Here is a 13,036-nt window from a genome sequence, read left to right as displayed (position 1 = left end):
ATTTTAATGCTTAAAGATGAAGAATGTAAACAAACCTGCGAAAAGACAGTAGCAATTTGTGAAAAATGCTTTAATAATAATTCTTGAAAAATAAAAAAGATGCATTCTTACCATGAAATACTTTTATTCCATAGTTTGTTGCTTTTTTTTGTTGTTGTTGTATATTTTCGGGTTTTGTTTTCGAGTAGAGTTTTTATTTCGTCCTCGGTTGGTTCAGCAAAACGATCCGCCATTTTGTTTTTCTCTACTCACGGTATATGAGCTGATATCCTCGTAGTAGAGTAGCCAATCAGAGCACACGATTGCTCATATCCAATGAATGTGGATATAATAATAACTTTTATCATACAAACCCCCTGCCTATACTTCTTGGACTCCACTATGAGATCCATGGCATTATGACATGTTAATCCACATAGAACTACTGAAACGGTTTAGGAATATCTGTACACATTTTCCGTCATGATAAATATCGGGGCCTATGAATATGCATTAATGTGCAATGTGTAAATGTCCTCCTGCAATCCCAGCTTGTTTAGCACGCCGTTTCTATGGTTAAACGTCCCTAATCATTTGTATACCTGATAGGTTCAAAGTTACATAGACATGTTAATCACGCTTTCTTTAACTGAGCTCATCGGTTTTCTTCATAAAAACGAAATATCTGTTTTTAATGTGAGTACACGTGATCAACCATTCAAAAGGAGTTGAAATTAATTTCCGAACTTTTATGAAAGGTATAATTTAAGATTAATCACCCTTTCAAACAATTCCAAAATACTATTCTTTGGGTGTGAATTAACCTAAAAAGAAAACAAATACTAAATATATGTGTCTATAATATAATTAAAACAAATGAAAGTGCGCAACATACCCATTTCCTTGGTCTTCCTCTGGGTCTCTTCTCCCCTGTGGTCTCAGCTTTCTGTGAACATTAGTGACTATGAGTTAATACTCATTCAGTTCTGCCAAAATGCATATCATGTTAGAAACCTGCTTTTTGAGACATTTCAAATTGTAAAGGGTCATTTGTATACATTGTGAATAGGGAGCTTCTTGTATTTTAGCAAAGTAGCACCAGAGGGTCTGTGTAAGGTATATCTCGGCATCTGACAAGGAGCTGTCTGTGTATCTTGCACAGAGGTTGTTCCCAACCTGGACAGCATAATATTTCACTGGAGGAATTTTATGTTATTCATATGTAAATGAGAGGGCCATTATCAGCAGACTCACTGCTGAGATAAGGACCGTAACAGACCGTTATGGGATTTAGATCACATTAAGGACCTTTTGGTAACAGCCAGGTATTGACATGGAATAACTCCAAATTCTCAGATGTCTTTTATGCGGTTAAAAGTTGAGACGAGAACCATACGTTGTCAGAGCTTATGAAACGCAATTCTCAATACCTTTCTGACGCTTTTTAGTTTATAAACCCATCATAGATACTGTTGATCAGCTTGCAAAATTACAAGACAATTTAAAAATTAAAAGAGCCATTTCTATAGAGATGATTATTAAATTAGCATTTACTGTACAAGCCTCAAGAAAGGCCCATTGTCCCAACAGTCTGGGACAGTTAACAAGACAAGATGCATGTCAATAATTGATAGACTATAAAGTGCTCTACCTGGCTGCAGGCTTTTGTTATACTGCACTCTGAAAGAAACCCTATCCCAATTATAAAACATCTATGAATTCTGGGAAGGGGGAAGGACAGGTGTCAAAAATACTGTTATCTTGTTCCCAAAGGCATTGTAATGATAAGGTCGTCTTAACTTGCAGACAGACTTTTCAGTGTCATCATTCTCATTCATAAATAATTATCATGCTGTTGTAATGCTTTTAGGAAACTCATCCCAGTGAAGCACATTTGAAACGAAATTCTTTCACGTACATCTTCTACGACAGGAATGATGACTTTATGTTATACACAACAGTTACATATCTCAGCTCTGTTTTAGTTTGTTCTGCTTGACCAGACTGAGTAATGAAATCACTGCCTCACATTACTGTTTCTACAGCAAATGTTTGTTTGAAATAAGTACGCTTTAATAAAGTCCATAAACATAGGCAAATCTTTTGTGCAAGTGTCACAGGAATAAGTCTTTAGAAGGACACAGCCTCTTAGGGCTCAACCCAAGTCTGACCACAACCACCACTCAACTGACCGCTTAGCCAGCTCATGTAACTTTCATGTGTCAGACAGGGCATATCAATTTCTTAATTGAGAGGATGGGTTACTCCATTTTGTGATTTGATTGACCAGTTCTGGTAATGACGAGACTAATGTACTTCAACGATGTACTTCAGTTTTACCTCAAACGAGTACAAACAAATCAGCCCATGGGTCATCCACAGTTCTTTGAACTCTCTCTGTTTTTTTCCCTTGCTATCGCTATTTGTCTCTATCTGCCTGTGTGTCTTTAACCAATCTGTGTATCCGTACCCAGTTCTCAGTTCAGCTTGTTACATATTTAATCAGGATATTTAATGGTCTGTAAACTAACACCCTTATCAATTAATCATGGTTTTGCATGTCTTGTCCAGCTCTGCAGCCTAGCCTTGTGTCCACTATTTATGCCTTGCAGTCACTGTTGAGCCATTACTCGCCCCTCCCTGACATGACATGTGTATGTTAGGCAAGGCCATTGCAGATTAAGGGGGTAGGTAGAGACTGGGTGAGCTCGACTTGCCCTGTCAGACCTTGCTTTGCAAAAGAAGGGTTTAAAATTAGCCCCCTGAGTCTAGTGTATCAAGTTTAACAATGATTGCTCGATGGAAAATATTCCATACCTTCATTAGGACCAATGCATTGAGCAGATGATCTAAGTGTGTCGTTCAGAGCTGGCTTTTGAATACGGATAACACTGTGTTAACAGCCAGGGAGGTTATCTTGCAGAATTAGCCTGGTCATAGGATACAGTTTCAGGAGTTGCTAATTCAGGAGTTTGTCATTTTTGAACAACACTTAAATTGTAATGATTATTAAAAGCTGCAAAGAGCAATCTTACAAATAGTAAGATTAAAAATAGTGCCAAGTTAGACTTGCATAGAAAAAGTTGTATTTCATACCTAACTATGCAAAAAGTCAATTCATTGCAATTGATCATTTTCCCCCCTACTCTCATCCATCCAAATGATAACTGTTCAAAATGAGTTTTCAAGAAACAAGTGTCCTGTCTATAAGAGTCTTGTCATGTTACAGTCTTTTACCCAGATCAGGCACATACCCATGCGAAAGAGACCCTCAAGGGGAGTCTCCACTCTGTTTAGTTTAACCAGTGGCGCTACAGTCTGGGGTTCAGAGTAAGGAGCAGTGCTTTTAAACTGGAGATGAACACTTTATTTCAATCATTAAAGCAGTAGGACCTGGTGAAGATGATTAATTCTGGGTGGGAGAGCAAACCTTGTGAAAAGTGTTTTGAGTCAGGCGCCTTGGTGATTTCCACTCCTTTCATCTTTGCAGATTTATCTACTCACTGTTTATAATAACAATGCCAAATGAGATGAAACAGAATTACACTGGTAGAAAAGAGTTTTGTTTTTTTTTTTTTAAAGAGGGCCTGAGACTGTTTACAGTGGTACCTTAATGCGGAAGAGCACAAGTCGGGCTGTCAGTGAGTCATTACCAGAGCCTGATCCCCCTACCACCAGCAGATAAATGAAGACATCCAAACTCCCCCACAGCTCAGGGATGAGAATCACACACTAATACATCTAAACCAAGACTGAAATTGATGTTGAGGGAACTTCCCATATACAACAGGCCAGACCAGACCAGACCACACACAAAAAAGAGGGACATGTTAATGATGTCATCAGCGGCTGCCCTGTTTGTTTTTTGGAAAACTTTCTCTGAGTGATTATGACTTTACAATTGCATTTGAAAATACCATATTGAAATTGAGGAAGTTAGTGTTGTGAGTGCAGGTATGACAGCAATCTGGGTGTGTCTTTGTCTGCATATATGAATATGCATAAGTGTGTGTCTGTGTGGGCAGTGAGAGAAAACGTGCAGTGGTGGGCTTATTGTGCACTGGCCTGGGTACACAACACTGAAGTGATATGATTGCAGGAGTAAAGAGGACAGTTACACACACACACACACACACACACACACACACACACACACACAGACTCAGGAGTACTGAAGTCAAAGACCTTTACTTACTGACACCCCCTAGGACATGGTGTGTATGAGACCATGCAAATAAAACTACGATGGAAGAAGTGTCTGTCTGTCTGTCTGTCTGTCTGTCTGTCTGTCTGTCTGTCTGTCTTTTCACACTCAACTAGCAGTGAGTGAGATGCCTCAGAGCTGTGCAGCAGTAGCTAGCATCCTACCTTCTGTGCTGCTTTGGAAGGGCCCTTGTTCTTGCTTCCCTTGGGACGTCCTCTTGGACGTTTGGGGACAGGCTCGCCTGTGGGTTCCTGCAGAGGACGGGGTAAACACAGCAGATGAGGACACAAAGCTGTTGCCCCTTCTGCACTCAAACACCAATTCCACTAGCCACTGCTCTCAATTGAAAAAGACAAAGATCCCTTCCAACAATGCTCTCATTTACTAGTGTGTGCTTCAAAAACCACAGAGAAGGACAAAGGTTTTATGTGTTTAGTGGGTGAGTTTACGAGTGTAATTAAAATGCGAAATTGATTTGAATTAGTAATAATTGTGAATATGTCATGACGTATATCGGCTAAAATAATACTTGCACGTGTAGTGTCAGACATTTTGTCTAGCATGTAATAGTAATTTCTATTTAAATTTTTATTTAGCCAATTAAATATTCATGGATTTATCAACACAATTTTTACAACAGATGTTAAATTATGTACAGTTAGACAGAGAGAGAGAGGGAGAGAGAAGGGTTCTTTGAGGGTCCATTGGATGGTTGAGGGTTCTGATAAGTGGGAAACTGCTGAAGGGTTTAAAAGTGAAGAATCCTGAAGGGTTAAAAATGTCCAGAGTTTATAGACTATTTTGGAGTCATTGGAAATGTTGAGGTATGGATCAGGTGACCCAGGAAAACTCGTTGGTTTATAAAGCTTGGGAAAATATCAAGCATATCAGCTGGAGTGAGGGGTTTTACAGCCAGGGGAGCTGTACAGAGGAACCGCACTGGCCAAGTCCAAAGCTGCTGCTGCCGAACCGAACAGTGTTTGAACACAGTTCGCCCCTAAAGCAAGGCGATTTCACTGACTGTGTGATGCAGCAGTGTGCGGTTTTGGACGGAACTCCGAGTTTCTCCCACTTGTGCGGGCGACATCTAATTCCAAGCGGAAGACTGAGTCACAACAGAGAATCTTATGACAGTGAATCACGGCTTCACGGTGCGTAAACACGCTCATAAATTCATCCTCGTGCGCTACGTGTTCATGACTAAACTATTTTGTGTCAGTGCTGTTCCATGAGAGGACGTGAGCAGGTTGAGAGCTGGGGACTGCAGCAGGTCTGTATGCACACAGGTTTGTCTGTGCAGCAGCGCTTTATCTGAGCTGCAGAACGGCGGAGGTCGCGTCTCGGTCATGGGCGGCGTAAAAACAATCGTTAAAGACGCAACTTCCAACCGTAAAGTTTGTACACACTGAATAACTTCGTCTGGCGGCAACCCTGAGCTAATCTGTGATTTCAGCGAACCACTACGAGAACACAAACGTCCGAAAATCACCGGCAGGCTATATGCACCATTTATTCAGAAGTGTGTTGGTTTGTTTGCAGTCAAAAAGCAAAAAAGTAACATATTTGCATCGAGCAGAACATGCTTCCACAGCCAGTGCGTTGATCATTGTTAGACTCTAGGAATCAGTTTTGGATCACTGGTTTGATTTGCGATGTTGAAGGTTTTTTTTGCAGGACCCTGGTAGGCTATTTAAGGTGCAATTTGCACAAAAACGAGTTGCGTTTTTAAAAAAAAATGCACCCTGGTGCAATTTACTCCTGAACTCAGTGACATAATTTACCATGATTGTTGTGCATTCATATTTCAGTTCAGTTCAAACAGGCAATATACTACACAAACACACACACACACACACACACACACGCACCAAGAGACAGTTGCATGCTCATGAGGCTACCTCCGACACTGCAAAATATTCTATTAATGCATTAATGCACTGGTGCGTCAGATGCGTCCTACGCAGTTCAGGACGCAACTAAAGAAGTGTTTAAAACAGTGGGAGGAAAAAGACAAGCCACTGACTTGCTGCGGCTTCCTGGGTCTGCCCGGTCCTCTCTTCGGAGGCTCGGCGGCCGGAGCGGGCTGCTCGCGGGATCCCGAGGCTTCGGCGGCTTCCTCACCGCGCGCGCTCATTGCAATGACTCAGAGCCAAACGGGGAAGTTCCTGTAGATCTGTGCTCCTGCAGCGCGCGCGCTCCGTGTCGCGCACCGGACGTCCTGCTGCACAATTACGAGACGACGGGTGTTGGGGGGGTGGAGTGGGGTGGGGGGGGATCCACTGTAGTCTGAACAAGGTCTGAGAATAACGGTAATGAATGAAACCAAAATAGACTCTAAAAAGCGGGCCTCGTGATCCTGGAGGTGTCGCGATTTGCACGTGCTGCCCGATGAGTGTTTGGCACACGCAAGAAGGAAGAAAAAAAAAAAGAAGAAGAAGAAGAAGAAGAAGCGTCTCCGGTGTAGACCCGAACAGGGTGGTTATGGTCATAAAATAAGCGCGCGATCAATAAGAATGTTGGTTTTGTCCGTCTAGACGAGCTCGAGACATTTACAGAGGGGAAATGGGCGCGCTGTCAGATGCGCGCGCGCTGTGCTCGCTGGGCTCAGTGGAGTTCCCAAAAAACCTGGAGGAAAAGCTTTTCTACACGGGTCAGCTTAGGAAAAAACATTCGCCTTTTAAATGCATCTCTGTTGCCCACACGGAAACAGTCCACTAAGTGGACGGGGCTGTGGTATATATATTATTTAAAAAAAGACGAAAATCACTTTTCCCGTGGGTGGATAATATGGGGAGGGAGGGGGCACAAGAGGCGCAAAAAGAGAGGCAGAGAAGGAGGGAGAGGGGGAAAAAAAAGACAGAATTGGACGGCTGCCATAGAAAACATGAGAAATTCTGCGAGGACAGACCACATCGAGACAAACTCACGTGTCCAGCACCATTCATGTTACTGGACGCGCTCCAACGGATTTAAAGAGACGAAAAGAAAAATGCATGTTCTGATATTGTTCATTATTGAGGTTATGGCTGCTTAGATTCATGCACATAATGATACAGTCGTGTAACTTGATCAGGCGTGCTCTGAATGCTCATTTCACTGTCGGGTATCTATTTAACATGCAACAATCAAAGACCTGCAATTAAAAACGTTGTTATAACACATTTATAAATTGATAATAATAATAACAATAATAGCAATACTTACACGTGCAATTCCACCTTTGTAATACACTTATGTTAACTGTATGTCTGTTAACTGTATATCTGCAAACCTGCTAATTTATGCAAATTTGTTAATTTTTTAATCTCTAAATTTGTAGTTGACTTCTTTTACATATATCCTTTTTTGTACACTTTTGCACTACATTGCCTTATGTTTTTCTCTTTATATATATATATATATATATATATATATATATATATATATATATATATATATATATATATATATATATATATAGGTGTTGTAAGGCTATCTTATCTTAATAAAGAAGAAAGTAAGTAGAATTGCATGAAAGTTTGCGCTTTAACTGGATTGTGCAGCTGCGTGTGTGCATGGAGTGAAACTTGCACACGGACCTCCAGCAGTCGGTGGGCTTTGAAGCGGCCCGCCCATCGGCGCGCGGCGAGATCAATTACACAAGAACAACAGGGCCTGAGAATGAAGTGCCTTACGTGGAGGCCCTTTCCCACGATCTGACCGAGCCTGCCTGACAACAGGGGGGACGGAAAAGTCCTCCCCTAACCCTCTCCACACCGAGCCCAACTCAACATTTTGAGTAAAGGGGAGGAGAAATAAATTAATAACCAAAACACCTCAAATCAAGGGAAACATATTCAGTGTACCTAAGTGTGTTATTGTTACTTTCCGGTCCAAAGTGTCTTTCCACATCTGAAGACCTTTTTATTAGGGGGAGTGGAAACGGTGTGGTTGACTTCGCATAAGAAGTCCCGAGTTTCCTGTGAAAGAGAGTGGGTTCATTTGTCGCTGGTATTCAGTTCATTCATAAAAAACAGCCCCGGGCCCCCCGTCCCCCGGAGAAGGCGGACCAGAAAGGAATTTCGCCGCGCTCTTCCTGAGGCCACGCCCCCGCAGACAGACCGGCGTCGCGAGCGCAGGCGCGTGAAACGAGGCCAATCAATAGGCACTGCCGCAAAACCACTGCTGAAAGTCCTGGCGAGATCGATTACGGGCCACTCGAAACTTTCGTGAAGGCGGAAGCGCTTAACTCAAATGCACACATTGTGTAAAAAAAAAGAAAGGTTTTTTTTTCTGTCTAGGTTAAAAAAAAGGGGCACTTTGGTTTTGGTCCCATTAATCATCAAAGATAAAACAGTAAAGACTGCAGTGATGTAGTGTGTGTGTGTGTGTGTGTGTGTGTGTTCACTGGGGGTTTGATTATTGCACTTGTTTGAGACGGCTTTTTATCCTCCCTTCCATCATCCCAGTGTTAGCTTCTGCACCTTATAAACACACACATATATCCATTATTTGTAGCCACTTATCAAGTTCTACAGGGTCGTAGGCAAGCTGGAGCCTATCCCAGCTGACTATAGGCGAGAGGCGGGGTACACCCTGGACAAGTCACCAGGTTATCACAGGGCTGACACACAGAGACAAACAACCATTTACACTCACATTCACACCTACGCTCAATTTAGAGCCACCAAATAGCCTAACCTGCATGTCTTTGGACTGTGGGGGAAACCGGAGCACCTGGAGGAAACCCACGCGGACACGGGTAGAACATACAAACTCCACACAGAAAGGCCCTCGCTGGCCACTGGGCTTGAACTCAGGACCTTCTTGCTGTGAGGCAACAGTGCTAATATCTCATCTCATCTCATCTCATCTCATCTCATCTCATTATCTCTAGCCGCTTTATCCTTCTACAGGGTCGCAGGCAAGCTGGAGCCTATCCCAGCTGACTACGGGCGAAAGGCGGGGTACACCCTGGACAAGTCGCCAGGTCATCGCAGGGCTGACACATAGACACAGACAACCATTCACACTCACATTCACACCTACGGTCAATTTAGAGTCACCAGTTAACCTAACCTGCATGTCTTTGGACTGTGGGGGAAACCGGAGCACCCGGAGGAAACCCACGCGGACACGGGGAGAACATGCAAACTCCACACAGAAAGGCCCTCGCCGGCCCCGGGGCTCGAACCCAGGACCTTCTTGCTGTGAGGCGACAGCGCTAACCACTACACCACCGTGCCGCCCCAGTGCTAATATATATATATATATATATATATATATATATATATATATATCCCCTTTGGACAGCAGAGAACAAATTGTGGAGGAAACTGTTCACTATGACACTAAAAAGAGACCACCAGCCACAGACCCTCACTACTCAATGTCAATTTGAACCCTTTCATGGGACTTAGCTGCTGAAGCCCCACCACACAGCCAGAGACAAACTCTAAACTCACGTCTTACCCTCCAGAAGCAGGGCAAGCAAGCAGAGAGAACAGAAACGAATGAACACCCTTTGTTATTTATTGAAATGACCACAAACATTGATTTGCAATACTACCCAATGTCATTGAGACAGCTATTTATCCCTCCTTCCATCATCCCAATGTTAACTTCTGCACCTTATATATCCCATTTGGACAGCGGAGAACAAATTGTGGAGGAAACTGTCTACTATGACACTAAAAAGAGACCACCAGTCAATATTCTCATCTAAAAAATTTTGCAAGCATCTTAGGATTTTATTTAGGGTCCTAGTTTTGAAGATACTGAGCATTGGCATTTTAAAACGCCTTGTCTTTGCATCGAAAATGAGCAAATTAAATATAGAAGTTGAAAGGGGAAGAAAATGCATCCAGATGGTTTGCCAGCCCGTTGCCTCGGGTGGGGGAAGTGGCACTGGAGGTCCACTGACCACACAGTAGTACTGTCTGTAGAATGGGTTATCTAGGGCCAGTTGCAATGCTGTGGAAAAGGAGGGAAGACGGGTGTTAGAGGTCCCCCCAGACCACAGAGACAAATTATTATCCTGGGCTGCTTTTTCAGTTGACTCCTTTCTAAGGTCACATGGACATCTGGTTGTCTCCCAGGCCACCTTTAAGGGACATGGGACAATGTGTGTGAATTCAGACTCACTCCCACAGGCTGTAAATGAGTGGCCTGGAGAGCTGTAGGGATAGCTGCTCCGTGAAGTCTGCAGGCTCTCATGTGCCTAATGGAGTTGAGAAGGGCAAGGTGAAGGGAGCTGGTCGAAGAGCAAATTAACCTCCGTGAACTCATCCTGTAATTTGGGAAGTGTTTCAAAGAGGAAGCTGGTATAGTGTGGTGTGCTCGGGGCAGGAAGAAGGTGTTGTCTGAGAACACACACGCTCGTGCGCGCACACACACACACGACTCCTCATTTTCTCAGTGTGACAGAATCATGTTATTGAGAATGTTGTAGCTAAAAATTGTGAATCCAATTTCATCTAAAATTCAAAAGAATTCAAATGAGTGAGTGCTTTTTCTGTCTGCACTCACACAAATGAAGCCATAAGGAAAGATACAAAACCATTCACCCAGACCCTTATCCTCACCTTAACATTTCCATACAAACCGAGTCGTGCAAATTCCTATAAATTTGCAAGCACAATACCTCGTTGAAAATTACTACAGCTATCTAATGACAGATGCATTTTCAATTTTAAAGTGAACGACATCTCCATACCTCTCCATAACCTCTTGAGTCCAGGCTTCTTGTCACTCACTACTTGGGAGTCCAGAAGCATTCATTCAGACTTTGGCTCAAATTACACAGGTGAAATCATAAACTCCTTACATTCTCAGACTCTGAGAATCTCATCTAAGACAATACACACTTCACAGAGACCTGCGTTTGTGTACAAACACAACACACACAATGGCCTGCAGCAGGCTGTTTGTGGGGTCTCCTGGGCAGGTGAGAGGGTCAGGCCACAGGTAAACCAAGGGTGTTATCAGCTTTGTCACACTATCTCACATTCACTGTGTTTGTACTGTTGATATGCGCATGACGACAGGGCGGGAAAGCCCACGGCCTCGGGTTCATTCCGTGAAGTCATGTGATTGATTGGTGTGTTTTGCAGTAGAGAAGCAGTGTTGATCTCTGCACGACAACAAAGGCCTAATATGTAAAATAGATTGTAGGATTGTCTGGTATTCAGTATAAACTCGGTATTGAAGACTCTCACAATTAGATAACCATTTTAAAGATGGGTTTCAGATCAATACCTGGAAGTTGTGTTGAATTTTGAGTCAAATTTTGGATTGAATTTCAGATCATTATATTTGTATTCTATGTGAACTAGAATGCAGTTACTTCAATGGGACATCATAATGTCCAGATAAGCGCTGAGTAAAATAATATTCTGTAACGGGGTGTAACGCAATGCCCTTATCTGTATTTGTTTAATGCTCGCATAGGTACAATGTGCAAAAATCTTAGGTACGTGCAGAGAGAAACGCTGTAGAGCAAAGATACCTTCAAATAATGAAATTAAGCATTCCTACATTTTAAAATAAATACTATAAAGAGCCGTAAACAGAAATAAATTAAACAAAGTCAATATTTGGCGTGATGACCGTTTGGTTTAAAAAATAGTAGTCTCAGGTCCAATTTGTGCAGTTTTATAAGGAAATTAGCTGGTAAGTTTTACTGAGAACCAGCTACAGTTCTTCAGGAGCCACACTTGCTCTGTAGTTTTGCAATAATGTGTGGAAATCTGATATGCGAACTTTGGGTGCGTAATACCAGTCAAAATTTGGACGACCTACTCATTCATAGGTTTTTCTGTATCTTGACTATTTTCTACATTGTAGAACAATACTGAAGACATCGAAACTATGAAATATCACATGGGACATAATGGAATTATGTGGTAAACAAAAATGTGTTCAAAAAATATATTTCATATTTTAGATTCTTCAAATTAGCCAGCGTTTACCTTGATGACGCTTTACACACTATTGGCATTATCTTAACCAGCTTCATGAGGTAGTCACCTGGAATGCTTTTCAATGAACAGGTACCTCGTGAAAAGTTCATTAGTGCAATTTTCTTGCCTTCTTAATGCATTTGGGATCAAACAGTAAATAATAAAAAATACAGTAAATAGCCCTATTTCACAATCCATATTACGTCAAGAACCGCTCAACTAAGTAAAGAGAAACGACGCCCATCATTACTTTAAGATATGAAGTGCTTTTTAAGTAGTAAAAATCCAAACTTTTGACTGGTCCTGTGTGTGTATACATATTTGTATCTGTTTTCATAGTCAGATTTAAACCAGAAGTGGGCCCCAGGCCTGTACTGGAATGGGCTTTTTTTCCCCCCAGTAAGTTCTGTGAGTGGGGTTGCCAGGTTCCATGTCTGGGTACTGCAGATATATATACTATAAAACAGAAATGTGCACCACTGTTAACTTATTTCCTCCAAAAATGCCCAAACACTTTGTGGTTTTTGAGTCGTAGTTGTGGTGAGAATTTTGCTGAAACCTATAAGCTTCAGCGAGCTGTTCTCTGAGTTCCACATTAAAGTAAGAAACTCACACCACGTTCTTTTGTTTTGTCCATTGAGACATTGAGATCCCAATTCTTTGAATCTTTCCAAAACAAAGAATACTCCACCAAGAATAACCAAGTGATGAACAGCAATAATGTTTATATATGTATATATGTGGTTTTTTTTTTCAAAATTAAGACATATACGAGAAACGCATGTACAGATTAGTATTGAGTCTCACTCATGTCCAGTGAACTTTCCAAATAACTTTGCTCACATCTGCTGCATCCATGCTCTCAGTGTGCACCATATTATTCTAATTTAACTTTATGAAACAGACCGTTTGT

The 13,036-nt window shown here is 42.0% G+C and overlaps 1 protein-coding gene across 2 annotated transcripts in view; it reads right to left on the bottom strand.

The window, feature by feature from the left end:
* hmga2 (high mobility group AT-hook 2) overlaps positions 1 to 6,384 on the bottom strand; it is a 39,816-nt gene extending 33,432 nt beyond the window's left edge. For both annotated transcript variants that reach the window (XR_009651054.1, XM_060903663.1), the window contains exons 1-3: positions 6,207 to 6,384; positions 4,348 to 4,434; positions 875 to 925 (exon numbers count right to left, since the gene is read on the bottom strand). Coding sequence is in view for 1 of the 2 variants with exons in the window: in XM_060903663.1 (XP_060759646.1) it covers positions 875 to 925; positions 4,348 to 4,434; positions 6,207 to 6,317 (249 nt within the window). In the remaining variant the exon portion in view is untranslated. The remainder of the gene's footprint in view (positions 1 to 874; positions 926 to 4,347; positions 4,435 to 6,206) is intronic.
* Positions 6,385 to 13,036: the final 6,652 nt, after the last annotated feature.

This window comes from Neoarius graeffei, chromosome 21 (assembly GCF_027579695.1).
Source record: "Neoarius graeffei isolate fNeoGra1 chromosome 21, fNeoGra1.pri, whole genome shotgun sequence".
In the NCBI taxonomy this organism is placed as follows: Eukaryota; Metazoa; Chordata; class Actinopteri; order Siluriformes; family Ariidae; genus Neoarius; species Neoarius graeffei.
The sequence above is the reverse complement of the archived record's forward strand: the minus strand, read 5'-3'. Positions and strand labels throughout refer to the sequence as shown.